This window comes from Bombus vancouverensis, chromosome 3 (genome assembly GCF_051014615.1).
Source record: "Bombus vancouverensis nearcticus chromosome 3, iyBomVanc1_principal, whole genome shotgun sequence".
Taxonomy (NCBI): domain Eukaryota; kingdom Metazoa; phylum Arthropoda; class Insecta; order Hymenoptera; family Apidae; genus Bombus; species Bombus vancouverensis.
In genome coordinates, this window is record NC_134913.1 from 11,870,328 (window position 1) to 11,897,697 (window position 27,370).

The 27,370-nt window shown below is 35.9% G+C and overlaps 1 protein-coding gene across 5 annotated transcripts in view; it reads left to right on the plus strand.

Moving 5' to 3' along the window:
• The window catches only part of E23 (ABC transporter G family member E23), a 284,252-nt gene that overhangs the window by 231,957 nt on the left and 24,925 nt on the right, over positions 1 to 27,370 (plus strand). For all 5 annotated transcript variants that reach the window (XM_076627968.1, XM_076627969.1, XM_076627970.1 and 2 more), the window contains 6 exons: positions 9,531 to 9,636; positions 14,870 to 14,970; positions 15,593 to 15,848; positions 16,975 to 17,145; positions 19,243 to 19,364; positions 25,240 to 25,447. In XM_076627968.1, the coding sequence (XP_076484083.1) occupies positions 9,531 to 9,636; positions 14,870 to 14,970; positions 15,593 to 15,848; positions 16,975 to 17,145; positions 19,243 to 19,364; positions 25,240 to 25,447 (964 nt within the window). The remainder of the gene's footprint in view (positions 1 to 9,530; positions 9,637 to 14,869; positions 14,971 to 15,592; positions 15,849 to 16,974; positions 17,146 to 19,242; positions 19,365 to 25,239; positions 25,448 to 27,370) is intronic.

The window sequence follows — 27,370 nt, forward strand, 5'->3', positions numbered from 1 at the left end:
TACCTTTTATCTTTCTGAACAATCGCGTCTCACACGGAATTAGTCGATTTACTTCAACGCATTAACAAAATTTATTAACACGTCTATAGAATATCAGGGAATATTGAAAAACGAACAAATTGATTTGTTCAATCAGTGAGAAAGTACTTTTACCACGGTAATTTCGTATGGAATTACTCTTCTTGTAATAAAAAAAATTGCTACACTCGCAGAAAATATATTTTAATGCACGTACAAAATAGCAAAGAATGTAAAAGTGGACGAATTTATCGGTTCGATCGATCGGAAAATATTTGTACCATAGTAATTTCATATAGAATTAAGCTCTTTGTTTCGAAATGTTATCTCCTTCGTAGAAAATATACCAATACGTTTACAGAATACTATGTCATATAAAAATGAACGAATCTATGGGTTTAATCGGTGAGAAATTATTATTATGACAGTAGTAGCTTGGCGCATTTTGTAAAAAAAAAAAAAAAAAAAATTGATACTTTCGTAGAAAACGTGTTATAAAATGAAAATATAGAAGCGAAGGAATTTATCAGTTTAATCAGTCAGAAATGCTCGTTTCGTGCTTTCGAATGTATTTCATAGAACATAGAAGCATAAAGATGACTATCTAATCGAATGTAGTTGCGATCGTTCCGTGAGAAATAGGGAAAGAATCGAAGCAAAAGAGAAAAGCTTTGATATTTATATACATTTATATATTGTGTTCGTAGCGAAATCTTTCCTCGTAAAAGCGAGCAATTTCCATAAAACCGATCTTATCAAATGGCAAAAGTCTAAATATTTCCCTCGGCATAATAATGTAGCGGACCGATAAATTCCAACGATCACTCCATCGAACGATAAAACCGATGGAACGAGTTCCCATTAAACGAAGCCCAAAGATCCCTGTCATAAAACCCATCGAATTTGCATTCGTGTACGCGATTACGAAAAAAATGCCGGACCTTTTCTTTAGGCTCTGAACGTGTCATAAAACAATAGATAATAAAAAAAGAAGAAGTATTTATCCTCCAAATTATAACGAAATTCGATTCGATCGTGTGTTCCATGGAGTATATTTAAATTCGACTAAATAAATTTCATTAATTCTATACTAATTAATAGTACGAAATCTAATGTAAATCGGCTAAATTAGCGCGAAATAATTTCGATTCTTGCGATAGTAGAATAGTAGAACGAGGAAATTATTTCATTAAAGTGTCTTATAATTTGACGTAAAAGTTTACTCCTGTCGTTAACAACAAGGATAAAGAATTCGTTTCTCAGATCTAATTTCTTATAAATTCATTCAATCGTACATTAATACTACATCGGACGTTGATTACTGTACTGTTCTATGCTAATTTATTCTTAGCGTTCTTATTTACGGCGAAATAATGATTCTTGAAAATGTTACATTCAATTCATTCACGTTATCTTTCTTTGTATCGTTCGATTCATTTATATAGAGAATATATAAAATAATAACTGTTCTACAGCGATGAAAACTAGTCATGTAGTCGTCAAGATAATATCGTACGGAATATCCATAGTTCATTATAATTGAATAGAAATTAATCAGAATACAGCAAATTAAATATCCATTCCCAGACAAATGAACATAATATGAATAATACTTTAATTAGAAGACTTTAGAAAAGAGTACTCGTATCTAACGTAAATATTATAATATAATAGTATAACATAAATAATATAGAAACAATATAAATAACGCTTAGAAAGCGATATTTGTAATATTTATTTAGCAATATTTAAAAGCAATTTTCCCATACATCGATATTTTAACGTAAACGACGATACAAGTACCTCGTCAGAAAATAAAACATGAATCTTCATTATATATATATATATCAAAGAATATATACACCAAAAAAACAAGGATCAAAGTGAATTAATAATCGACAAATAATCTTGTTACCGTCGGAAGAAAGAAACGCTCCGATGGCAGAGAAACTCGTAAATCGTCCACATTTACCGCCAGACGAGCGCAAGTAGAAACAGAGAGACATAGTCAGACACGCTAGACAAGATCGGCCGATTCCGGGGCCGACTGGCGAAATAGGAAGCGGCTGATTCTGGCCCGCGGTGTTTCCCTGTTTTCCAGGAAAATCGGCACGCTGCGTGCGTGCCAAGTTCCGCGCGAAATTTATGAAGGCTTCGCGACAGAAAATTAGGAGGACACCTCGGGCGCGGGATCGCCTGGAATGCGGGCTACAAGCCAACCAACCAACCGTTGCATTCTCGCGGATTTAACACGCTAGGAAGGTGTCGCAATCGTCCATTAGCGAATTGATTCAATTTATTGGGCATTTTAGATTTTAGACTGTCACAGCGAATGTTCGAATGGACGATACGTATATTTGTTATTCTTCGGATTTCAATCGCGTTATTAGTAGCTACGTTGCGCTTTGTTTGGACGTTTCATTTTCAAGTTTGGTCCGAACAAGTGAACTGGAATGTTCACGAAATTAGACACATAAATTTATTGTGTTTCACTTTAGCGAGATACTCTTTCAAATTAGAAACACTTTCCTGTGTTACGAATTACAGCGAAGCAAGTTTGCTGATGCTTCTTACTTTTTACAGTACAAATAAGGAATTCTTAAAAGATGTTTCATGGAAATTACCATACTCGTTGGATCGTCGAAATAATGGTATAGCGGTTGGTTGTAACCTTTTAAATTTATTTGTCGAACTATTTAAATTTATTTGTTTTATCGTCAAACTTATTAACATCGTATAAGAGAAATTGTGTCAGTTTTGGTCGGGAAATTTTCACGAAAGAGAATGTACCACTAACCAACTGGATTTTTGAAAATGACCTAACTACAGTAGCTAGTGGAATAAGTAATTACCGTTTAATTCTTCGCGAACCAACCAATTAACCTTAATAAACTCTGTCCTCCTCATAATCTACGTAACAAAACAGTCACGTAAAATTTCCCCAGCGCAGAAACGACGAAAATTCTTAATTCTATCGTTAGAGGACGATCTAGAACGACTAATATTTCGTTCTTCAAACGATCGAGCGATCGGTCTTCATAAACGTGACGTTGATCCCTTTGCGCTTCAAACAACGAAACTGCCAAAAATAAAATTTCTTTAAGCACAGAAACGAAGATAGATATACGTCATACGTGTCGAAGAAACATTCACGGTGGCAAGTACGTACGTAAGTACTCGAGAAACACATGTGTGTGACACACGAAACCGATCCAACGGGACGTTGGCCTCTCGATTATGGCAAGGGAGACAGGAGTTGCCCCGTGACAAATAGAGGGTGGTAGGAAGAAAAAAGAGATAAAGAGAGGTGAAGAAAGAGAGAGAGAGAGAGAGAGTTGTGGTGACGTCATAACTCGGTCAGTGAACCGCCGGGCGCGTGTCTTACGTGTTTCAAAAACATTCGGCGCCGTCTCCCTACGTGCATAATACGCTTAAAGCAACCGCTGCCATCGTTTATCTCGCTCCTTTTTTTACCTTCTCCGATTCTCTTACTTTGTCGTGTCACGTTGTTTTCGTTCACGGGCTCGTATTTCTTCCTCCTCGTGCCTTTCTCTCGCCGTCAACGTATCCCTGTCACCGTACTTACAATTATGGACGCGCCTTTACGCCGACTCTCCGCGTTTTCTCCTCCTCCTCCTCCTCCACCTACTCCTCGTAGATATTTTAGCCGATTGTTCAACGAAGATAATCGAGAAACAAAAACAAACGCAATTTAGTAAGGTCTTCATTTTTGTGTCGTTTTGGCTCGTAGAAGAATTTTAAAATTTTGCATCAGCTTGTCGTTTTCGGATATTCTGTGTATCGCCGATCTCATAGAAAGCTGTCTTGAATGGGACCAGTCACCTCTCTATTGAACTCAACTTTGTCAAATTCTGCTCTGTCGTTCTAATCTTTTATCGTATTTTCTATAATAGTATCGTATTAAAATATTATTCATAAGATCGAACAGCTTTACCAATGGTACCAATGGAACCAAACTGATTTCAGTTTTCCAGACGAAAGTGGAAAACTACATATTTGATTACAACTTCCATCCTTCGTTTCCTAGAATTCAAACCATCTAGAAATAATTCGTTTAATTATGGGAATCGCGTGGAGCTAATCCTCGACTCGCCTTGTCTGCTTAAGGAGTCGAACAGGCCTGAATCCTACAACATTCTACATTTTGTCCCCTTGACTCCGTCATCCTCCTCTCGAAACGTCCCATTGTTCTCTTGTTCGAAATCTTTTTCCTGGATATTTATAAAATCGATACTCTATAGATCGATCGAAAAGCTATTGAACGAATGGTTCGATCACCTCTCACTTTCCCTTTTCTCCGCGTGGAGCGTGATGGCCGACACGTCGCCGTCGTTCTATGGAAACCAGCCGGCGGAGATGACGTTCACGGTCGTGCTCCGTTCTGGAGCAGTCCAGTTTCCTGCTGGCCGAGAGACGACCGCTATACCCGCAGCGAAATATCGTCGGCCGCCACTTTCTCTCTCCGCATAACGGATCCTCTTGTGTAACGGACTCCCAGCCGTCGAGAAAATGGCACGTTCGTCCGCGTTGCCCGCCGCGGCCAAGGCAGGGTGTGTCGACCGAGCCGACATCCACCTTAAGCCGCGTGCACACGAGAATAATTCAAAAATAATCTGACCACGCGCGATGAACTAACTACAACGTGACTAAGGAAAAATTCGATTTTACAAGCCGTTTATCTTGTATCCGTGAGAAATTGGAAAGTGCAAAATAATGAAAATGCACGTGATACGCGAAAATGTATCAATGTCCGACGTCGATGGTAACGCAACTAAAAAGAATGTAGAGATTTACAACGTTTACAGGGAAATCATTTTCAACGGCGGTGTAAGGCTGACTTAACGCAAGATACGCCACTATTCGCGAAAGCAGTACAACTTTCCGCCTACAGCGTCACGAAAGAACCGAAGATCAACCGATAGTGTGAAACTAGGGCCATGGCGGTATAAGTAATAATTTTACCCTCTGACGCAAAAGTGATGCAATTATAAATATAGCGTTCTACATAATAAAGATAGAAACATAATGTAGACCTTCTGTTCAATAAGCCATGCAAAGTAAGATACACACTTGTTACGATATAACTGATATGTATGGAAAAATCGTTTTAGTTGCGTTGGTGGGAATGTGAATTCGCATAAATATCGGTGTAATAATTATTACAATTTTCGTACAATACGTATGAAAATAGCGAGTTTGTGTTTTCTTTTTATTTGCAATTGATAAATTAATAAATGAATAGACTGGATGCCTTTGATAAAATTAACACATGCGCAACGGAGCGGGTTCGCACAATATGCCGCTGCTGGTGACGCCAGCAAATTGGCAGAATTTTACGAAAAAGACTTGTGAACGCGAACATGTGCGCGTCATATATATAGAGAGCATAGAGCGCGTATAGAGAAAAACGGCAGCCGTGTGTTAATATTACGTATGCTTATTTTATTTAAGTCATAGCATTTTTAATTATAGTTGTTCAGTTGTTTGTTAATTACAGTTGTAATATTGTTGTTGATATAGTATACTCGTACTCAGGTATTTATTAAGGGTCGTTTGCTTCAGAGTAAAAATTAGAAGAATTTTTGTTCTCTTTTCTTGAATACTGAAAGAAAATTGAGACAGATATCGATAAAAATAGATTATTGTATTTTTTTCTTTTGAATGATAGTACCATAGTTTCCTTACGACTTTTAAAAAATAGCACACTAATATCAATGGAAAAAACAATTAATATATGTTCTGACACAACAATTGTGATACTAGCAGATCCAGTACGTACACACAGTCGATCTAAACTAGAACAAATATTTTATTACATTCTCACAGCTTTCTCTCGTAACAGATTTTTCTAAAACACCATTTCTCCCTATATATTATTCAATTTTTCGAAAGAAAGGGTAAACCGTTACCATTTCTCTCTGGTCGTTTTTACGTTTCCTAAAGGAAAAAGCGAACGATCAAAGTTTCCTTAATTGAATCCCCGTACATAGTCGTGGACGCATTAATCAAACCGTTTCCGACGTAATATCCGCGATAATAATATCCGCGAGTGCTGTTCCAGTGGCCGTGTAAATTTTCGCGAGCAACACGTCGATCACCAAGAGATGAGAATCGAGTTTCCTTTCATTAAGCCTAATGCTTAATGGTTTCGTTCGAGCGGAATTTCAAATAGGCGGCTAGGAAACAATGGACTGTTTAATTGGCTGCTTTACATTGATTTAAGTTAACCAACCGCGTCGACCGCCATTATCGGCAGTTTCATATAGTTGCGCATACTTTCGTCGAATGATTAAGTGGAACTATTAATCAGGCACATAATAGAATTTTAAAAGCCCACCAGCGAGCCATCGAACGCCTGATTTCAGCCTTCCATTCGAGCAGAAATATGAGTCAACGAGGCTAAGGAACGATCGATTTTATTTATCGTTGGGCCTTAGCGATCGAAAATTATTCCAACTATCGTATTCCATGTAAGCGTTTCCTTTCGAAAACGTTTCTATCGTAGTGGAATTATATTTTGTACTCGGTAACTTGCGCACGTATTTATCTACGTAGTAATAAAGAAACATATAGACACGTGTATGTACATAAAAGTCTATCAAGTTACTAAGGTATTTGTGTAAAACATTTATAGATACGATCATCAACAATGTAGATAGAACACGAAATTGTTCGTGCATTCTACGAAAGAGTTATTCTTACTCAAATTAATCTGCTATATTAATCTTCGTATAAAATTATACTTACTCAATAATAAATATCTGGTAGTAAAATGTATTCTGTATAAACATTGAAACACGTTAGGGGCTATAAGTTACGTTAATGTTAGGACTATATATTTTGTTAATATTTCATGGAAGCGTTTCTCCTCTCGGTATCGAGTACGGAATATACTAACTTTCCTACGAAATTTGGTAGAATTTTATTTTAGTCAAAATAGCCTTGTTACGTGGTGCACGAAGGCTTCCTAAACTGACTGTATACAAGTTTTCCTGTTATCGGGATATTTTTATTTATTTGAAGGGTTCGTAGGATGAAAAAGTGATGTAAATGTACCTTCTGCCAAATATGAAACATACTGAACACAGAGTTTAATTTTGGTGCACCTTTTCTCCGAGTTTCCTATTCGTCAACCTTTATCCTGCATAATTAAACCTCCTAAACTATCTATAGAAAGCGTCTCTTCAAAAAAGAAACACAATGTCCCTTAATTTCCAATTTTGATCACACAGCTAACCTGGTTCTGCCTTTATTGAATTTCTAATTCCCTTCAAGGAATGTGTTTTCGAAACACGACATGACCAACAAGTCAAACCCTACAAAAATTCTACTGCACGAATTAGACTTAAGAACGAAAGATAAGGTATAATAAAAAAAAAATCTAATATAACTGGACGTCGCTTGAAGCTCCAGTACATGGAAAATAAAACAAACAGCTTGGAATTCATTTTGTTTTCGGTTGGTGAATTTCTCGAATTCCAGGACAGAATCCAGGAAAAATTTCAAACGACGTTCATGAAAGAATTCCAAAGGCGGCAGAGGCGGCGCGTTTCCCTTCGATACTAACACGCTTGTCCTCGCGTGTCCCCGAATTATCGAATGCACGTGAACGCGTTTCAAGACGAGGAAAGTTCATGCGCTACGTGCAGAATCGCGCAAGACCGATGGTGGATGGATTTCCTGATCGAGCTGTCGAAGGTGTAGCTCGTTACAACCTGACACATGACACGTAGCTTCCTCCTTCTCTGCGAAGTTCGCAGTTCCTTCGTTGCATAATTCGTGTGTTGTCTAATTGGCAAGTTGATGGTAAGATGGTCGTTGGGACAGCGTTTCTGGTTTTCGCTTCAGATCTTCCCAATACGCTCGTTGAGCACAAACGTTGCTTCGAAGAAACGTTTTCTTTGTTTTAATAAATTTGCGTTATTATTAAATTCGATTTTTTAATATTGTGATCTGCAGTTACGCTAAGTTGTTATGCCGAGATCGTCGGTGGGACGGTGTTTCTGGTTTTCGATTCTGATTTTCCTGTTTAACTCGTTAAGCACAAATGTTGCGTCGAAGCAACGTCTTACTTGCTTTAACGAACTCGTATTCTCGAATTCGACTTTTGATACTGTGGTTAGCAGTTACGCCAAGTAGACAGTGGTTATACTTTCGTAGCTACGTATTTCTTTACTCGTTTATATTTTACAATTTCTCGAAGTTGTAAAAGGTTGGAGTATTAACTTGGAAAAGTTGGATACACCCTCCAAAGAGATAACAGTTTTAGGTCGAACTTTCTGTTTAACTCGTTAAGCACAAATGTTGCGCCAAGGCGACGCTTTACTTGTTTTAATATAAACTTGTTTTATTGAATTCGATTTTTAATATTGCGGTTAGTAGTGTGGTACTTTTCTAAGTATTTCTTTCTCGTTTACGTATTATTATTTTATGGACTTTTAAAAAGTTGCAACGTTAACTTCAAAGGACCTTCAAAGGATTAACGGGTTTAAGGAACTGTCCTCGAATCATTGAAACTCTTTCTCCAGTCAATTTCACCAAAAAGGAAAAAACCCGATAGATACAAAGAACTACTTTAGAATTATCAAAATAATCCATTGATATCCAAACCCATCGATCTTTAAAGAATCCAGAATAACAAACCACTGAAATTCTTCCTGCAAAGATCCTAAATTTCATCAACCCCCCCAAAAATATCAAAAATACTCAGGAACCAAATCGATTGAAAATAGCCAAGAAGCCAGTAAATCCAAAGAATCACCTACGAATTAATCGACGAAATAGCCTATTCATCCAAACCCATCGATCTTCAAAAAATTCAAGATAACCAAAGGATGCTTCTCGAACCATTGAAATTCCCTCTTCCCACGAACGTGTCTTTAAGAAGTTAAAAACGATCAGAGATCCAGCAAACGGAAGAAAATCGTTCAAACGACCAAAATTCTCTCTTCATCTACCGAACCTACCAACCTGAAAGACTTTCAAAAGCTTGAAAGAATCTACAGAAAGACGAGGCTAGGAAACAAAGCGACGACCCATCCGGATCGAAAAATGGCTTGTTGGGTGGGTTTCGCAAGGAACGTAACGGCTGCTGCAGCACGTTATCGTAATTGATTTAACGATCGCGATTACGAGCGGACCGGTGCATCCCCGGGGGTACGTGTCAGATGGTAATAATAGACACAAAGTGGGCTGGATGTTACGAAACGGAAATGCACGTCCACGCCGCCGGCTTTTGCTTACATTGCTGTTTAATGCGTAAACGGGGCCGTGGCTTAGGTTAAAAGGCGGTCTCAACTTTCCGTAAAGTCCGCCACGATACCGATCTTCCTTCTCATCGTTCCTATCTACCGTTTTCTGTTGCACGCTTTCGCCGATTTAATCGTCGATCCGACATTTTTCTCTTCTTTCTCTTCTTACTTCTTTTTTTTTCTTTTTTGATATTTTTTGTTTCTTTCGATCTGACAGTTCTTGTTGTTCGTGTGTTTCAGTACCAGGCGAGGCTCAGGCTTCCGGACACGTTCTCGCACTCCCAGAAGATGCAGTGCGTGGATCATATCATCGAGGTCCTCGACCTCGCCGCCTGCCAAGACACCAGTGAGTATAGATCGGACACGATCGACGGATCGTGCCAAGCCCCTGCGGTCGTTCTCTACGTGGCGGCCTGCTTTTGCGCGCCACGGTGTCTCACTTTATTGCATTTTTCTTCTTTCACCTTCGTTCGATCGTTTTATCTTTTTATTTGGTCGTTTGAAAAGACTTACGATATTGGATTGGATTGCACACGAAATGATTATATCGAATTTTCGTGTTTGACCATCGTATTGAGGTTAGGAATCGTTAAAAGGAGTAGGTAATCGGCAATTTTTCGTAGGATGAATTATAGATTTAGAATTTTGTCGAATTTCTTAATTTTACTTCTTTATTTGTTTTACTTTTTTGTATAATGATTATTATAAACAAATTTACAAACGATATTTTGATGTCGAATTTTCGTGTTTGACTGTCGTTTTGAGGTTAGGAATCGTTAAAAGGAGTAGGTAATCGGCAATTTTTCGTAGGATAAATTATAGATTTAGAATTTTGTCAAATTTCTTAATTTTACTTTTTGTTTGTTTACTTTTTTTGTATAATGATTATTATAAACAAATTTACAAACGATATTTTGATGTTGAATTTTCGTGTTTGACTGTCGTTTTGAGGTTAGGAATCGTTAAAAGGAGTAGGTAATCGGCAATTTTTCGTAGGATGAATTATAGATTTAGAATTTTGTCAAATTTCTTAATTTTACTTCTTTGTTTGTTTTACTTTTTTGTATAATGATTATTATAAACAAATTTACAAACGATATTTTGATGTCGGATTTTCGAGTTCGACCATTGTTTTGAGGTTAGGAAAGCATACTATTTCACTTGATTAATGGCAAAACTATCAGAACGGTTAAAATTCGTAATTTTATAGATTTAGGATTTTGTTGAATTTCCCGGTTTCCTTCTTTGACTTTTTATTCGATTGTTTGAATGTGATCGTTAGAAGTGCACTTGTAAGTGCGCGATACATTTATATCTAGCTTTTGTATTTGATAATAATTTTAAGGTTAACAAACTATGAGATCTTAAAGTTACATTGTACTCGATTAATGCTAAGAATATCAGAAAAATGTTCTCAAATTTGCTGACTAAATTTAGGTTCAAGTAATTCAGATTAAGAAAACATATTATATACTTTACAACTTTCATGATAAAGGAAAATGAAAATTGAAGTCAATCAACTCCTGATATTTCGTTAATTTCCTTTTTAATTTCATTGTTTGATCCAATTTTATGATACATGTTTTATTTTAACTTTTTATGTCTCACGATTTTATAATTATAAATAAAAACGAAATATTTTGAAAGAAAATACGTAAAAGGATATAAAGGAAAACATGGATTTTATATGTGGGTCGAAAGGGGAATTTTATTTGTTATTACAATGTTGTAACAATGAGGTCAGATTACGTGGCAACCACGGTATATTTTCCTTTGATGCATTGTTAATGTCTTTAATATCGAATGAAAATAACACCGTTACCGCTGCTACTATTTTTTAATTAAATTTGAAATTCCTCACTCCAGAGAAAATGACTGTATATTTAACTGAATTATAATTTGCGCGTACCTATCTACATGCTGAGAAAGATAAAAACAGAATAGTTATTTGCTGCAATCGTATCCTTATGCAATTAAACATTTCGCAACAATTTTTACCCTCCCGAATTTTTATCAAGCGCCAACATTTACGTAACAAGGACAAAGTAAAAAATACCGTAACCACACACGCAACATGTTTAATTATACAATGTTATAACATATCCAATTACGTAAATCAATTCGTTGCAACGTCGACCGTACTTCAACCCCAACCAAACGCTACCAACATAAATCAAAATTTTACCATCAATTATATCGATCGATTACAAGAATCATGATTGCTATAGTTTACGCAATAATTAATGTTAATATAAAAATATTCACTCACCTTAGATTTTCTTTTACATAATCACTCTACTATGAACTAACATGTTTCCAAATTCTATCTTCAGATACAATGTTACTGTTCAATTTTATCTTGATCGAATCGCTTAAAATTTATATAAAATCGAATATTATATGTTATATTCCTTCTACACACATGCTAATTTGTAACCAAACATATCTTTGCAGTGAATATCTTACATTTTCAGCATGTTCCCTTATACATTTCCAGATCGTAACGTCATATACATTTCTTTATATCTTTCTTCTCATTTCCTGATTTCTTTATACATTTCCAGATCATAACAGTCGTAACGTGTCACGTTATAGTCATAATACAATTTCAATAGGTTTTTTCAGACAACACGTACCACATATACGTAAAAGTTTTCATATACGAGTATTCGAATATCTTTGTAAATCACTTTGCGAAAAAGCACCAATTTCACACGATTTCTCGCATTTGTTTCCACGGAGATCAAAGCGTCTGCGCGGGCTCGCGAAACTGGGACGATCTCTCGCGTCGCAGCCGTGTAAATTCGCCATAATTTGTTTATGGACGCTGAACGAGGAGTCGGTGGCGATTTATGACTTCCAGAGGTAAGAAACGGGCCATCAGCAACGTAGTTGGTCGCGTTGCCATCGCTGGTCGCCATCGTTGCTCGCCATCGTCCTCCTCATCGTCGTTCGGTCCTATGATTTTGATCGACGATTTCCGCGATCGTAATTCATTCATCCCTTCTCGTAAAGACTCGCGAAATCGTTTGTTATCGCGACGCGTTACAGCTCGCTGAATCACGATCGTTTCTGCCAGCATCGATCGTTTATCCCGATTCCTCGAAACGCTTTGAAGTCCAACCAAGATTAACTTAAAGCCACGTTTCGATGAAAGTTGCTTCCTTCAAACTACGTTTGACCTGATTTGACTCCGGTTGAATTTAATAGCATTGTGAACGTATATTCGTACGAGATCGAGAAAGACATATTTATTTATATGAAGAAGTTATTACGTAATAAAGTAACCGTTAACGTTTGGCAAATTATGAAATCGTTTGGCATCTGGTTCTTCGATTATGAAATCTCGTGGAAGATTAACTTCTTGATTAATTAATGCTTCGGATCGATAGACATCGATATTTTCTTTTTTCTTTCGAACGAAATCTTCTTGGTACAGAAATACCAATTAATATTCCTGATGCTATTTTGTAAAATTCTCTGAAATTTCTTTGTTCGTCTTATCGACAATTTTTCTCGCAGAAAATAGATCAACACTGTTCGTCGATAAAAAGCTAAAAACAGAGTTAAAAATGCAGTTTAGGAAATTCAAGATAGAAATAATCGACGTTGAACGTTAAACGAGAAAAGATGAGTGAAACTTGAAACGAAAAGAATCGAACGTGGGTTAATTCCTGTTGTATTAAAAAAAAAAAAAGAAAAAAAAACGCAAAAGAAATACATCAAGCGTCATATTTGTTTCATTCTAAATTATTTTCGGAATCAACGAAAAAGTGAAAGGTAATAAAAAGTGATCAGAAAACTTGAATAACGTTTTTATTGGGCAGCAGCCAGTAAAAAACCCATTTTTCTCTGTTAATTTTTTGTTTGATTTTTTCACTTTATTTCGTTACGATGGGGATATCCGTTTGACCGATGTGTTTCATCATTGATGAGCAACCTAACAATTTTTTTCATTTAATTGGATAGGGAATAAATTCGAATTGAATTTTTTTTTTTTTTATTTCTGCTTTTGCAGCAACGCTACAGGTTTGTCGCGTTCGTAATCCAATTTGGAATCGTTTTCAGGACCAGACGAAACGATTTTATATTTCAATCGAGGAAGGACCGATGGAACGAGAATTTTCATTCGTTTCCTTTTTTGGTCGTTGATCCGAAATTTACCTTCATATCGAGTTTCGATAATTTTCGCGACGAGAAAAATGAATACAGTAATAGTAGCGGAAGCGTTGCAGCGAACGAAATGGGATTTGATTGTTGATCGATTTTAATTGTTAACCCGGGACGAGTTTGAGAGTTATGAAAGGAAATGAAGTAATTAGGAAATTGTATAAGTAAATTGAACACAGTGACGTTTTTCCACTGTTTCCATAGCAATGAATTTCGTTCCTTTTATTGTTAATCACAGCCATGGTCATTGTATATTTTGTTATTGTATTATATATATATATATCGTATTATTATATATTATAGATTTTATCGTACATTTGAACTGTACCACTTGTAAATGAAAATACGTCAAACTTTTATATAAATTTATATTATATTATTTTTAAATATTATATATATATCGTATTATTATGCATTATAGATTTTATTGTACATTTTGACCTGTAAATGGACATACGTAAAACCTTTTCGAACACATTTCTGTTATTTGCGAAAAAAGCTATTGGAATTATTTCAATAAATTGATTTAACAACTACTTTTCATAAAAATGTAAAGACCAGTTGAAAGTAAGGAGCAATTATTTACAAAGCAAAATGAATTTCCAGCACTACACACAAGCGTGGATATTTTATTAAAAAAGCTCCTTGGAGTATTTAACAATTTTAATTCAAAGAATCACTACAAACTTTATTTTCCTCTTTAGAAATAAATCGCTCAGTTTTGCGTTACCTACGTCACAAAGAACATTTCAAAATACAGAAACCAACCTCACCTCTCCTCCATTCAATTTCCCTCCGGTTCTACCAACATCCACTCTACTATTCATACATCTTACCTTCTCCGGTTTAATATGCCTCTACTACATGAACCATTCAGCAGTCGGGTTGACCGACTCCGCAAATTGAAATGTGTAGGGAAGTAGCGATGTCACACACATTACGTTTTACAGTTACCTTGAAATTGGCTATCATTCGTGTCATCTTTTCGCTGTAAACCAGCATACAAAAGTAAATTATTTTTTTAAGAATTAATCACTTGCGTTTATGTAACGAAACTTGACAAATTACCAAACAGCGAAGGATCAGTTTGGCTTGTAAAAAAAAATTCAACAAAGTTCGAAGACACCGTGTGCAGAGGAGATTAAGTTCGCGGAATATGTATCGCGCGTCTTGCATCCCAATTACGTATTTTGAGCGGCGTATTTTTAACCACGGCGCCCATCATCATCGTGTCTTTCCGCGTGAATTAAGGTATCCAGCTTAGTCGCCGGAACATCGAGGATACATCCGCCAATTAGTGTTAATTAATTACCAACGCGAGATAATGGCGAGCCAAAAGGTTCGCCCTGTTATATAGACAGCCGTGTAACTGCGTTCTTCATTTTTATTTTTCGCTTTCTGTTCTTTAGTTATCGGGGATTATACGAAACGAGGACTGTCCGGCGGCGAGAAGAAGAGGACGAGCATAGCCTGCGAACTTCTCACCAATCCCTCGCTCATGTTGCTCGACGTAAGCTTCTTAATGTTGCTGATAATAGAAAGGAATGAGGATTTTCTATGTAGCTTCTTTAGAATTCTTTACTTTTTGTTCATTTGTTGATTTATTAGTAACAATCTTCTTTAAAAATACTTTAGTGGTGGTAATTTCCTGTAGAATTTTCCTCGGCATCAGTATTCCACAAGATTTCGTATTTTTCTCTGCTTTAGAAGCTTTATTATCATTGGAGTGTGCTTGATTAGTTTTGAAATATTCTATTGTTACAGTGTGGCATATTTTTGAAATTATTGAAAATAGATTATCTCGAGCAAGTTATTTTACAAAATTCCATATTCCTAAAATATTCAAAGATCGCATATTTCTTAGGATTCTTAAATAAACTTCAAAGCCAGAAATTATCTAGAAAATTTCGAAATATCTCACAATTAAAAACTGCTATATTATATATTCCTCAATTACTTCTGCCAGTAATTAGAATTTAATTTCGACGACAAAAGTAGTCAAAATTCTAAAGGAACAACGCTTTGCTAGAAAGGATAAAAATAAAAAGAATAACGATTCTGAAGATCCTTGACCCCCATACCATTACACGATACAAGTAGAAAGTAAAATAATTAATAATACGATTATCCAGGAACCAACGAGCGGACTGGACTCGCATTCGGCACAAGGACTGATTTCACGATTGAAGAAATACGCTGAACAAGAAGGCAAGAGCATCGTGGTAACAGTGCATCAGCCCAGTTCCAGGATGTTCCACAGTTTCAGCAAGATCCTGCTGTTGAGTCATGGCCAGGTGGCATATTATGGCCCTACAACGAATATTGGCAGGTTCTTCTCTACGATTGGACTCACGCTACTGCCACACTATAACCCTGCCGATTTTATACGTGAGTACTTCTTGTTAATAAAAGAACAAACGATGAAATAACATGTTATGATCGTGCAAATACGTATAAAATTATCGTGCATTATTAAAGTGAGGTAAATATCGTTCTGATAAGATACAAGGAAGTAAAAAGTAACTTATACGTTGCTTTGATAAAATACAACAGTATATTAGAGTAATAAATACTTCGTTGAAGTTCATTATACAAACCAGAGAGACGAAAGAATAATTTCATAAACTTAGACTTAGAAATATTAAAACTGAATATTATGGAATTAGTAAAATCACGTAACGGAACAGAATATTAATTCCTAAGCAAACTAAGAATAAGAGCCTTCTGTTTAAATGAATAGACTTATAAACATGATTGGAATATAGAAGCAGAAAATAAGAAAAATCACCGTACACGTTAAAAGAAGGTCGCGATAGGCGATAAGTTACTATTGATGTTATTATTATACCAATTCCTAAATCCTATACATTATTTTTTCTCTAACCCGACTGAAATAAATTTAACTTCTTATCGAACGAATTATCAAGACCAAGGAAAGGTAATTATTTAAAGGTAATTAATTCATCAAAGGATTATTTATTCCGGAATATATTTATTCATAAAAATATCTACCGTATCCTTCAGATTCATCTTCGAATTAAAGAAAAATTCTGTGACGAGACTAATGTCTTATTTAATACCATATCTTAACATCTTTAACTCGATATAAATATTCAATATTTAAACTCAAAATCAATGGCCACTCTCTATTCGCTTAGAGAAAAATTCTGCCAAGAGGTAATGTCATATTTGAAATCTAAACCCAATATGAATATTCAATTACTAACGCCAAACCTGGCAATTCTGATCACCCAGAAGAAAATTGTTAATATCTAACGTCTTTAACCCGACATAAATATTCAATATCTAGTCCAAAAGCAGCGGTTGCTGCAACCGCTCTAAACTTCCAGTCAAAGCAACCACTATCTCGTCATCCTCATGAAAATTCCCTTTACCGTACCAGCAAATCAGGTCGTGCAATTACCCAAGACAGTCTTAACTCGCTAATAACAATTAAAGTTAAGCGTTTCGTGCTTATGTCCAATTTCAATGTTCCATTTTCGATTGTTAACAGTGGAGCAAATAAAGGGGCCAGAAGAGGTTCGCGAGCGCATCGTGGCCGCGGCGAGGAACACGAGACAGGGACCTGACTGCCCGCCAGAACTTCGTCCGGAGTACAATCCAAGCCAGCATCCGCTTTGCGACCATCTGATCCATTATCACGAACACCACATCAGCCACAACGGTATTGCATAGTGCACGACCGGTCCATGGTGTCGGCTGTATGCACGCCTAGGGACTATCGCGGATATATCGAGCTAGAATAGTTGCGGTTCCGGTTCAGCCGCTTAAAACTCGAAGATCGTGTTCACCGGTGGCTCCGGCCGGTGTTTGTGGGTCAACGTGTCTGCGAGATTCGATCGATTTTTCGAGCCGATGCTTGCCACGGGATAAGGATTTAAGTATTCAAGAGGATTTTTAATTGTTTGCGATTTTAAGGGTATAGAGGAATGGAATATTGTTTCCTTCTGTTGTCAAATAGATTGTATTTCCTTTGGAATTTCTAAGGAGATGAATATATATGGTGTTATATTGTCTTTGGTTTCAAATAGTTTTGTTTTATATTGCGTTTGGCTGGAAATTGTAGTTTTATATTTCGGAGAAAGGAGACTTGTAAGGAGATGAATATTGTGTTTGGTTTCAAATAGTTTTGCTTTATATTGCGTTTGGCTGGAAATTGTAGTTTTATATTTCGGAGAAAGGAAACTTGTAAGGAGATGAATATTAAGATGTTATGAAACGTTTGGCCCAAAATTTAGAAGGTTTCTTCCATTCAAAGAGCTCGCTTAAAGAATTACAATATAAAGGAATAAATATACAGCCCTTAAGAAACTGCTAGAACCTCGAATGCTAATCTTCAAATACTCCTAGTATTAAAGCATGTACCAAAAATAAAAAATGATCTTTCAATATATACGAACAATATGTTTCGCACGGAACAAGAAAATTCGGCAAAGTCACCGATAGATTGCGTACAAGATTTATACAAGATTATATTTTCTTGAACAGAATCGAAATGACACAATTTATTTCGCTTACTGAATACAAATATTTTTGATTCTTTATATACATACATTTGTACAGAATATACATTCTGTACATTTGTACAGTTTAAACTGCATAAACGATCACAGTGTAACTATCAACAAATCTGCAGACACGTGACCTACCACGATATCTTAATTCTATCCAAATTCAATCGAGTATAAACGCGGTTGGATCTCGCGGGAGGATTATTTTCCAGGTCTATTCATCGTTGAACAAACGTACGTTCGTAAGAATCGTTCGATTGGACGATGAATGCGGATCATTGTAGTCAGTAATCATTCTTCGAGATACGGGTATCTCGCTCGGCCGAATATTTCCTCCGGCGTCGATTGATTAACGGTTTATAAATGGACTGTCTAGCAATAACACGGGGATTTTTCGCGGCGGAGAAGTATGTCGGGCCGAGGGGATGATTCTTTCGTTTCCCCCTTCGCGAGCAATCAAAGGTCGAACGATCGCCTAAAGGAACACTGCGAGTCGAGAGAAAACTGATCGATTCGACTCGCCAATAATAATTGTTCGACGTTTCTGATCTCTCTATTTTGTAGTTTATGTGTATCGTGATCGTGATACGAAGAGAAATTGTAGAAATTTTTATAACTCTCTGGGTACTCAATTCGATCGAAATTGATTTATGTGAATATTCGAGTTTCACGGTTTTAGTTCGTGTCAGTCTTTTAATTAGACCACTTTTTGATTAGAAAAATTTTAATTGACAGGACGAAGAGAAACCGTAGGAATTTGTATAACTCTTAACTTTTATAACTACGTTCGATCTTTCATTTGTACAATATTCGAGTTTTACGATCTTAGTGTAGTCTAATTTTTTCTTTGTTAATTGTTAAAAATGTTAAATCGCTCTTTCATCGGAGAAATCTTAAGATTAGTTAATTGAAGAGAAATTATAAGAATTTTGAAGGATTATCGATACATTCGATCTTTAATTTGCGTAGTACGTACTTGAATCTCGCTATTTTCATTTATATGTCTGATTTGCTTATTCCAATGATTCCAATTTTATAACGAACACTTTCTCAGAACGTTGAAAATCTTTTTACTTGTTGAGATACGAGCAAGATTGAAATACCAAAATTTGAGTATTGCGTTAAGATTAAAATGTATTCTGTTTTGGATTTTTTGGTATTTTTCTCTTCTCGTGCCACGGTTTGAAATGACAAAGTTTGAAAAATGAACAAACCTTCTCTAGCCCTTTCATTGTGTCGATGATTTACAGTGAAAGAAGACGAAGGTCGTACGCTGTGGTTGGACACACAAAGCCATGCCAGCAGCAGTGCCAGTTCTGCGGACGACGACTATGCCTGGCAGTGGCCCACCAGTTTCTGGTCGCAATTTAAAGTGAGTACCACTTTGCAGACGTTTCCAGCGGTTAGGCGTTCAAACTGTGCTGCACTCAATGTTCATGCAACATGTGTGCAGTTTGTAGCGATAGTAGAGATATAGAAATTGGCGCCTTTGTCACGAGAAATCAATGAAATATAAGAGGAAAAAGGAAGGAGGAATTTTTCAAAGATTGACCGATTCTAATTTCTTAAATTTGTAACCACACTTGCAAGATATTATATTAATGATCTTAGATTAAATACAAATTGTTTGGCTCAAAAATAGGAAAAATATAATTCCATTTAAAAATTTATTTTATTTAAAAGATAATAAAAGAAGCAAATAGAGATACAGAATTCTTTTACAAAAAGTCTTAAGTCTTTGATATCAACATGTTCAAGATATTCAGATCCTACAGTTATATAGGAGAGAATATCGACAAATTTGAGATGTACGGTTGCTACAATTAATAGAAAACACTGATGTATTTAAGATGTACAAATTCTACAATTATCAGAAAACACAGATCTGTTAAACATCTACAAGCTTTACTTTCAGTAGGGGACATTAAGAATATTTAGAATTAGAAAAGAAACTATTAAAGAAATTATTAAAGAAGAAATAATTAGAAAAGAATAATTGTTTATGATACGTCAAATATTATTAATATATCAAAGATTGAGAGGTTGAACAAAAATTCATTGAATATGCAAATCAATTTGATAATTCTCGATTACCTTTAAACACAAAATAATGTATTGTACTGTACAAAAACAACGAAGAACAAATTTGTACAGTATATACAAATGAAAAAAATGTTTTTGTTAAAAATTCTTATCTTTAACATTGACAGATACGTTCAAGATATTTGTACAGATAAATATTCCTATTACATTCTGTTATATCAGAGGTAATTTTCAATTAGAAAAGCTATGAAGGTTGAATAACTGAATGTGTAGAATGGCAAAGTTTATACAGTTCAGAAGGCCAAAGAGGCGTATCGTTAGGGAACGAAATGAACCGGACTCGGTTCCGTTATTTCCCGAGAAGAAGTGACGTCAGTTTAGCAATTGAAAACAGAATCGTCATGAGATCGTCCCGCATGATGCTCCGGTTCTCGTTAACTTTCTGATTTCACTTCCCTTGCCGCGTTGCGTTACAGCGTGCCATCTTGAATATTTCCCTTCCGTCCACGTAACCTTAACTCTCTAGTGCTATCTATGCAGCAGACGTACTATCAAAATTCAGCAAGAGGTCAGCTTCTTATACTCTTAAATGAAGAGAAGAATTTTATAGATTTCTTACTCTAAAAATACTTTGTAACACTTGCCTTCCAAACGAGACGTTTACTTTTAATATTGAATTGTTTATTGATATTGAATTATTAATAGCGATTCTCCTGTCAGATTTCTGATCGACGATTTTGATCATTACACTATGGAGAATATAATTTTCGATGAATGTCAGTGTCCAAGTACAAACTCGAACGCATATGAATATTTTCTTACAGAGAACATCTCTGTTTATAAATGCATGACAAATACGAAGGATCTTTATGCGTGAAATAAATTACAATAAATCTGAATTATCAATAAGGATAAGAGGGATAACACGAAGAAGGAGGAGAATACTCAGCGTGACAGAAACGAAAAATTACCAATCGATTCTAACACCTTGGAATTTTTACGTCCGCAATAAATGGTAATAAATCCGAACCAATGATTAAAGAATGACAGAAGCACTAGGAACAGACATTTTTATTGCGAAGTAAAAAAATGATTAAGAAATACCAATGCCTGCTACAAAAATGTTTACAAAGAAAGAAATAATGAAAATTAAAAAAAAAAAAAATACATAGAAATTTTCGTCATAAGATCAAAAATCGTAGATACCAATAAATGCTACTCATATAAAGAGTGTTTATCCCTGGAATAAATCGCCGCACATAAATCTCGATAAACAACAATAAGAAAAGTGCAAACAATATACAAAAGAATTCTCGGAAGATTAAAAATAGCAAATACCAATGCCAGTGTCTCTAGTACGAAGAACGTTCATTGAAATGAAGTAGCGATAAGTGTCAATCGGAACAATAGTAAGGAGAATAGGGAGAGAAATTTTCTTGGTGAAATGAAAAATATCCGACGACATTCCACGAAGCGAACCGCCAACGTTGAGAATTATGTAGGGCAATAGCGTTGATTTCCTCGGAAACGCAACGCTCGGCTCGAATTGGCCTTAACGCAAGCAAAGAGAAGCGGTCGTCGTCGTCGTCGTCGTCGTCGTCGTCGTCGTCGTCGTCGTCGTCGTCTGAAGGAGAGATCAAAAAGTTCGATTGCATTGCACGGTTAATAGAGCATGCAATAGCAATATGAAAATTTAGATGAGTGGCCTGGTATGCAGGGGATAATAGGGAGGCAAATGGAAATGACATCAGGATTCGAGTTTAATGCGAGCGTTAAATTCGTATCGCGAGTCCTCGACGTTTATCTGGCTATAGCTGTAACATAGTCGTTCCAGATAATATTCAAGGTGCTCCTGCTATTTCTTCCGTTTAATCTTCTGGCGCACTATCGTTCACCTATTACGCCTCATCCAATCATTTTTCAGATTGCCAACAATTTTCCGAACAATATGTTTCTTTGGATATCAAGGACTAAATGAGAATAATGAAAAAAAAAAAAAAATATTGGAAGCGTGTGTGATCGAAGGAGCTGAAAATATACCATAGTTTTTAAATTGTTTATCGTAAATCGTGATATATGTTCGGAAAGGGAAGTACAAGTTTCGAAACAGGTTTCAGATAAGATACAAAGCTTCGGGGGATCGTCTTGAAAAGTGAAATATAATGACGCGTGTACGAATTGTAGTAGATAATAAATGATACAAACATAATGTAATAGTGTCAATATGATGCTCGTTTTCATCGATCTTATTGGTTATTTTATTTCGAATAAAGTTTTATTAAATTGTGTTGAACCACTTCGTTCGCTGAAACACCAAAATTGTACTTCGATAAAATTACGAAGAAATCTGTAAGCAACAACAGATTATCTATGTGATCAACTATTCTCCTGAAGAGTCTACATCTAGTAAAATAGTTTTGCATCAAAATCACGAGGAAAATTACCCTAAACAAGCTTTTAAATTAGTCGTACAATCTAAACTTTACCAAATGTTTCAGGATAATATAAATCACACATTTCCATGGAAAGGAAATAAGAAGAGAATCTTAATAATTAACAAATTGAATTTTAACTTTGATTAATTATCTTAATAATAAATAAACAAGGAATCTCTCAGAACGAAAGTAATATTTACCAGACTATATTTGTTCGCTAGGAAAATCGATCAAAAATTCAACAATCAACAATCGCTGATCGAATCTCAATAGAAAAGAGAATCTTAACAAATTCAATCGATTATTTCACTTGACCTCGCTGAAACTCTAGACTATACCTTCTTACCAAATCTATAATCGAAAAGAAATTCATTCGCCTCGAAGAAATCTTCATCTTCCATAAAATTTCCCAACAAGCGTCTCGTCGATCAGAAAAGCTTGGATCGAACTTCAAATTACGTCTTCTCGTCAAAGTGACGGTCGAGAAGAAATTCGTTCGCCCTGAAGAAATCGAGCGATTCCCGAAGAAAGTGCGTGGGTGCGGTGAATTGGAAAAGCCGGAGATCTGGAAGCGAGACGAGCAAGAAGATAAAAGAAAGAGAATCGGCTCGCTAAAGAGGATCGAGCAACGCAGAAAAGAGAACTAGGTCGCGTTTACGCGATTCGCCATATCCGGATAATTACAACGACCGGTATGTCTGTTCGTTGTGGCGTGCTTTGTGCAAACGCATCTCGCCACTTGCATCACTTTTACCCGATTCAACTATTCTTCGCGCAGCTGTGTTTTCAGCTCGATTCACGATAGAGAAAGTCCCGCCCCTCTTTTTATATTCCGTGTCACTTGCGTGTTGAGATTGCGATGTTGAGATTTAGAAAACGTTTTACGATAAAGAGTGGAAAATGGAGGAAAATATTTCTTAAGAAAATTGATATCTTTTAACGAACTAATTTTTATGGCAAATAATCAATTGGAATGATATTACGTATAGCGTGAAACGATCTCGTGAGATTATTTTATTTTTAGGTAGATGATATAAGCTGCGTTATATGTCATTTGGTTTGAAATGTATAAGAAATGTCGAGGTAGAAATTTCAGATATTTCTTTCTTTTTTTAATAATAACCGAATTTCATGGGAAGATTTTGTTTGTTATTATATTGGTATATTTTATATCACGTGTAACTTATGTTTAATTGTTCTGTCTTTATCGGATCGTCGATTAATAAAATCCAAAATTTTCAGGGGATTCTGTCTCCTAATTAATCTTACAGAAAGAGATTTCACTAAAATTCAGTAAAATCCTAAATGCCCAAATATGTTTTTGTTTGCTTAGAAAACGCTGATTAAACTTTGAAACCGTTTTCAAAGGTTTATATTTTGTTTTACAATTTTTCAATATGAAAATAATATATATATATAGTAACTGTATGAAAAACACTGTCACTTGTGAAAAAATTTCATTATACGTGTTTCTCAACTATGAGAAAAGATTCAGTTTAAAATATAAATGTATCAGGTCGTGGCATAAATTGGCCTTGTCTTTAGACACGCGTATCTTGTAGCAAGCATAAAACAAGGCCGTATTTATTTTGCAACGCAATAAATCAACAAAATTCAGATATAATAGACAGCTAGATTACATTACAGATAATTTTAAGTTAGCCATTTGAATTTAAATGAAATTCAGCCTGACTAAGTATACAAGCGTACCGTACGTTGCTTAGATCGATGGCTGCGATCGATTTGCCTGTTAATTGAGTAATTAACGATAACGTGCTCGTCATATGGTGAAGTTGCTCGCGTACTATAGTTGTAATTTAAAGAGACCTTCGAAACCAGCATTGTGAAACTTTGCGTTCTATTTCCTCACGGCCGCTGATATAATTGAGCTGCACCAAAGAGGTGTAGCTGAGCAACCTTGCATTGTGACATTGTCGCGCACGGGGGCAGTGTTCATATCGTTCCGAGCACGTAGATTAATAACCAAGTTGTGTATCTGCATTTCAGTCGTCCAACTCCTTCAATTTTTATGACAGTACCTCCATCAGCCTCTGATTAATTACGTATTCTTGGAACCTATCAAAAAGTCAGTTTCTTCGTACATGTTCGCAATTTGAAAGAAATTTCTCGTAATGATCGAGTCGTGGCCATTGTTGGTTTAATTTTATGCTCAAGTTTGCTATTTTTACGCGTTGCACGATGTTGCAAGGATGACGGTAAAGTAATTTTATTTTACGATTTTTGGTAAAGTATAAACAGAATTCCTTCATAGTAATACGCACACACACACGCACATACGCACGTGCGAAATTTTAATCGATTCATTCGATACCTGAAATATAAAAAAATTGAAAGAATTTGTCAAGTTATGATAAATTTCTATTCGCGTTGCATTATTCTAATTTCCGTATTTATAAAGTAGTTGATATAAGTGTAAATTAAAGTGTAAAAATAGGTGTAAATGAAGGTAACAGTAGTTGTAATATAATAAAGTAATTTATGAAGGTGTCATATTTAAAAAAAAAAATTCTCAACTTTTCTATTACTGTATGAACATTCACGAATTACATAGAGTTCCACTGGATCTTAAATAAAATTTCTATTACTATGAACATTCATTTCGAAGTAACATAGAATTCACTGGTTTACATATTCTCAAAACTTGTTACATTCGAATACAAGCAAAAAATATATAATTCTCTAGATACAAGATGAAACATGTGTCAGATATACATATACGTAACGCAAGATTATGATTGATGATTTCAGGTATTATCAGAAAGAAACTTTCAAGAGGCACGGCCACGAATGCTGTCTCGTCTGAATTGGCTGCAAACGATAGCTCTCGGCTTACTCGCTGGACTGTTGTGGCTAGGGCTTCCCAGAACAGAAGCGGCACTTCATGATATCCAAGGCTGGATGTTCTTCAGCACCACGTACTGGATGCTCTTCGCGCACTTTGGTGCACTCTCCAGTTGTAAGTCTTTCATTCTCCTTCTATATTTACTTGTCCAATTTTAGCAATTTAGCGCACCACGGTTTTAAGAAATTTAATCCAATTTAACGAAGAAGTATAACTCATCGGAAAATACGAAATATTCGCGCGATTTTTATTTTACAGCAGAAAGTATTTACAGATTATTCAGCAATTATACCTAGTATCGTTGTAAATTTCCGATATACAACATTCTGATTTGTTGTTTATATTCTCATTGTCCTTTGTATCTTCGATTTGTCTACTTGTATCCTCAGTTTGTTCGTACGTTTACTCATTCTCACCTTATTTGTTTATCTACACAGTCTGTGCGTGTATAATTCCTACAGATTTTTCAAGCAGCAAAAACTCCTAATTTCTTCGAGTTCCTGGCCAACAGATACCAACGTTCTTACAATGTATAAATAAGCAAACTGGCGATAAATTAATTGGAAAAATCCAAGCTATTTGAAGTACAAGCTTCAGATAAGTAATAGGAGAAAAATTTGCAGAGAAAGAACACTCGAGCGTCGAATTGAATTTTCTAATTGCTGGCAGACAAAAAAGCAAGTACTACAACTTATCAACTAATTCTACCACGTCTTACGAACTCTTTAATTTTCACTACACGTTAGAACCTACTAACCAACTCGAACTTCTCTACAAATACTTGCAGAAGTTTCGACCCAAGTCTGTCAACAACTCCTTAATTTCTCCCTTGCCTATCCCCAAGAGTTTTCTCTTGGAAATTTCCTGCCATCCAATCAACTAGTCGAAAAACGTTCCTGAACATTTACGAAAGGAAGGAGAAGTAACACGACGATCGAAGCTCGACGATGGAAAGTTCTCAGGTGGTGATGGACAAGTGGAGGCAGTTGCGCAACAACGCGGAGAGTCTCAGATATGAGGTAGATTGGTTAATTGAGCGGCGACGACGTGACGCTCTGAATCGGCCATTCAGTCGAACGCACGTTTTTTTTTATTGCAAAGAATTGCAAAGGACCAGAGGAACGGTCAATCAAGACGTTAGTATGTAGGTCGTGCCGTGACCCACTTATCATCCGGCACGGCAATTGAGACCCTTTTGTCGTACCCGGTACCAAAGCTCGAAACGGCCGTGACGAATTTCAGACGGTCAGCCTGTCTTTGAAACGGCATAGAAATTTTCTACTAGAAGAAACCGTGATGGTCGTAACGAAACTCTCTGTCTTTGTTGAAGCTTTCAATTCCTTAACCCTCAACCGTCCCTCGAAATCGCGTCTTTACGCGAGTCCCTCGGTGTCGATTCGACACAATGGTGAAAAAGTGCGTGAAACGGAGAGGTAATTAATTAATTTTGAAGATTATTTTATCGGGATTCCTTCGCATATTCGTCGCAAAGAATACAGAAAGAGAATTGGATTGAAAAGGTTCCGGACAAATTGTTCTATAAATGGCCGAATATTATAATCTTTGGCGGGAAAAGTGTGTCAAACTTGACACGAGGGACGGATGAGGGTTAAATAATCGGCTGTTGGAACACTTCATCCTTATCGTTAGCTAATTGCCGGCTAATCGTTATCACAAAACTTTGGGATGAGTCGCTTAATCTTAGAGCACTTAAACTTTTATTCTGACTTTTTCGTAGATCATTAACATTTATCTGTTGTAAGATGTCCCGTTTCAAGTATGCGATTGAAACATATTTTTCAAGCAGAATTTGTCTTATTCCGAGGGGAATATCTCGTAATGGTTACGAATCTTGTCTAGATGGGCCTCTGATATTTTAAGACGACCCTTGCTCTTTCTTTTTCAGTGGAACTATATGTTTTCACTTAGGTAGTCGTGTAACAAATTTATCAACCTATAATATGGTGGTCTTCCAAAGTTGTTCGAGGTCATTTATTATTATAGTCGAAATAATGTAAGTTCTGTTTGAAATATTTT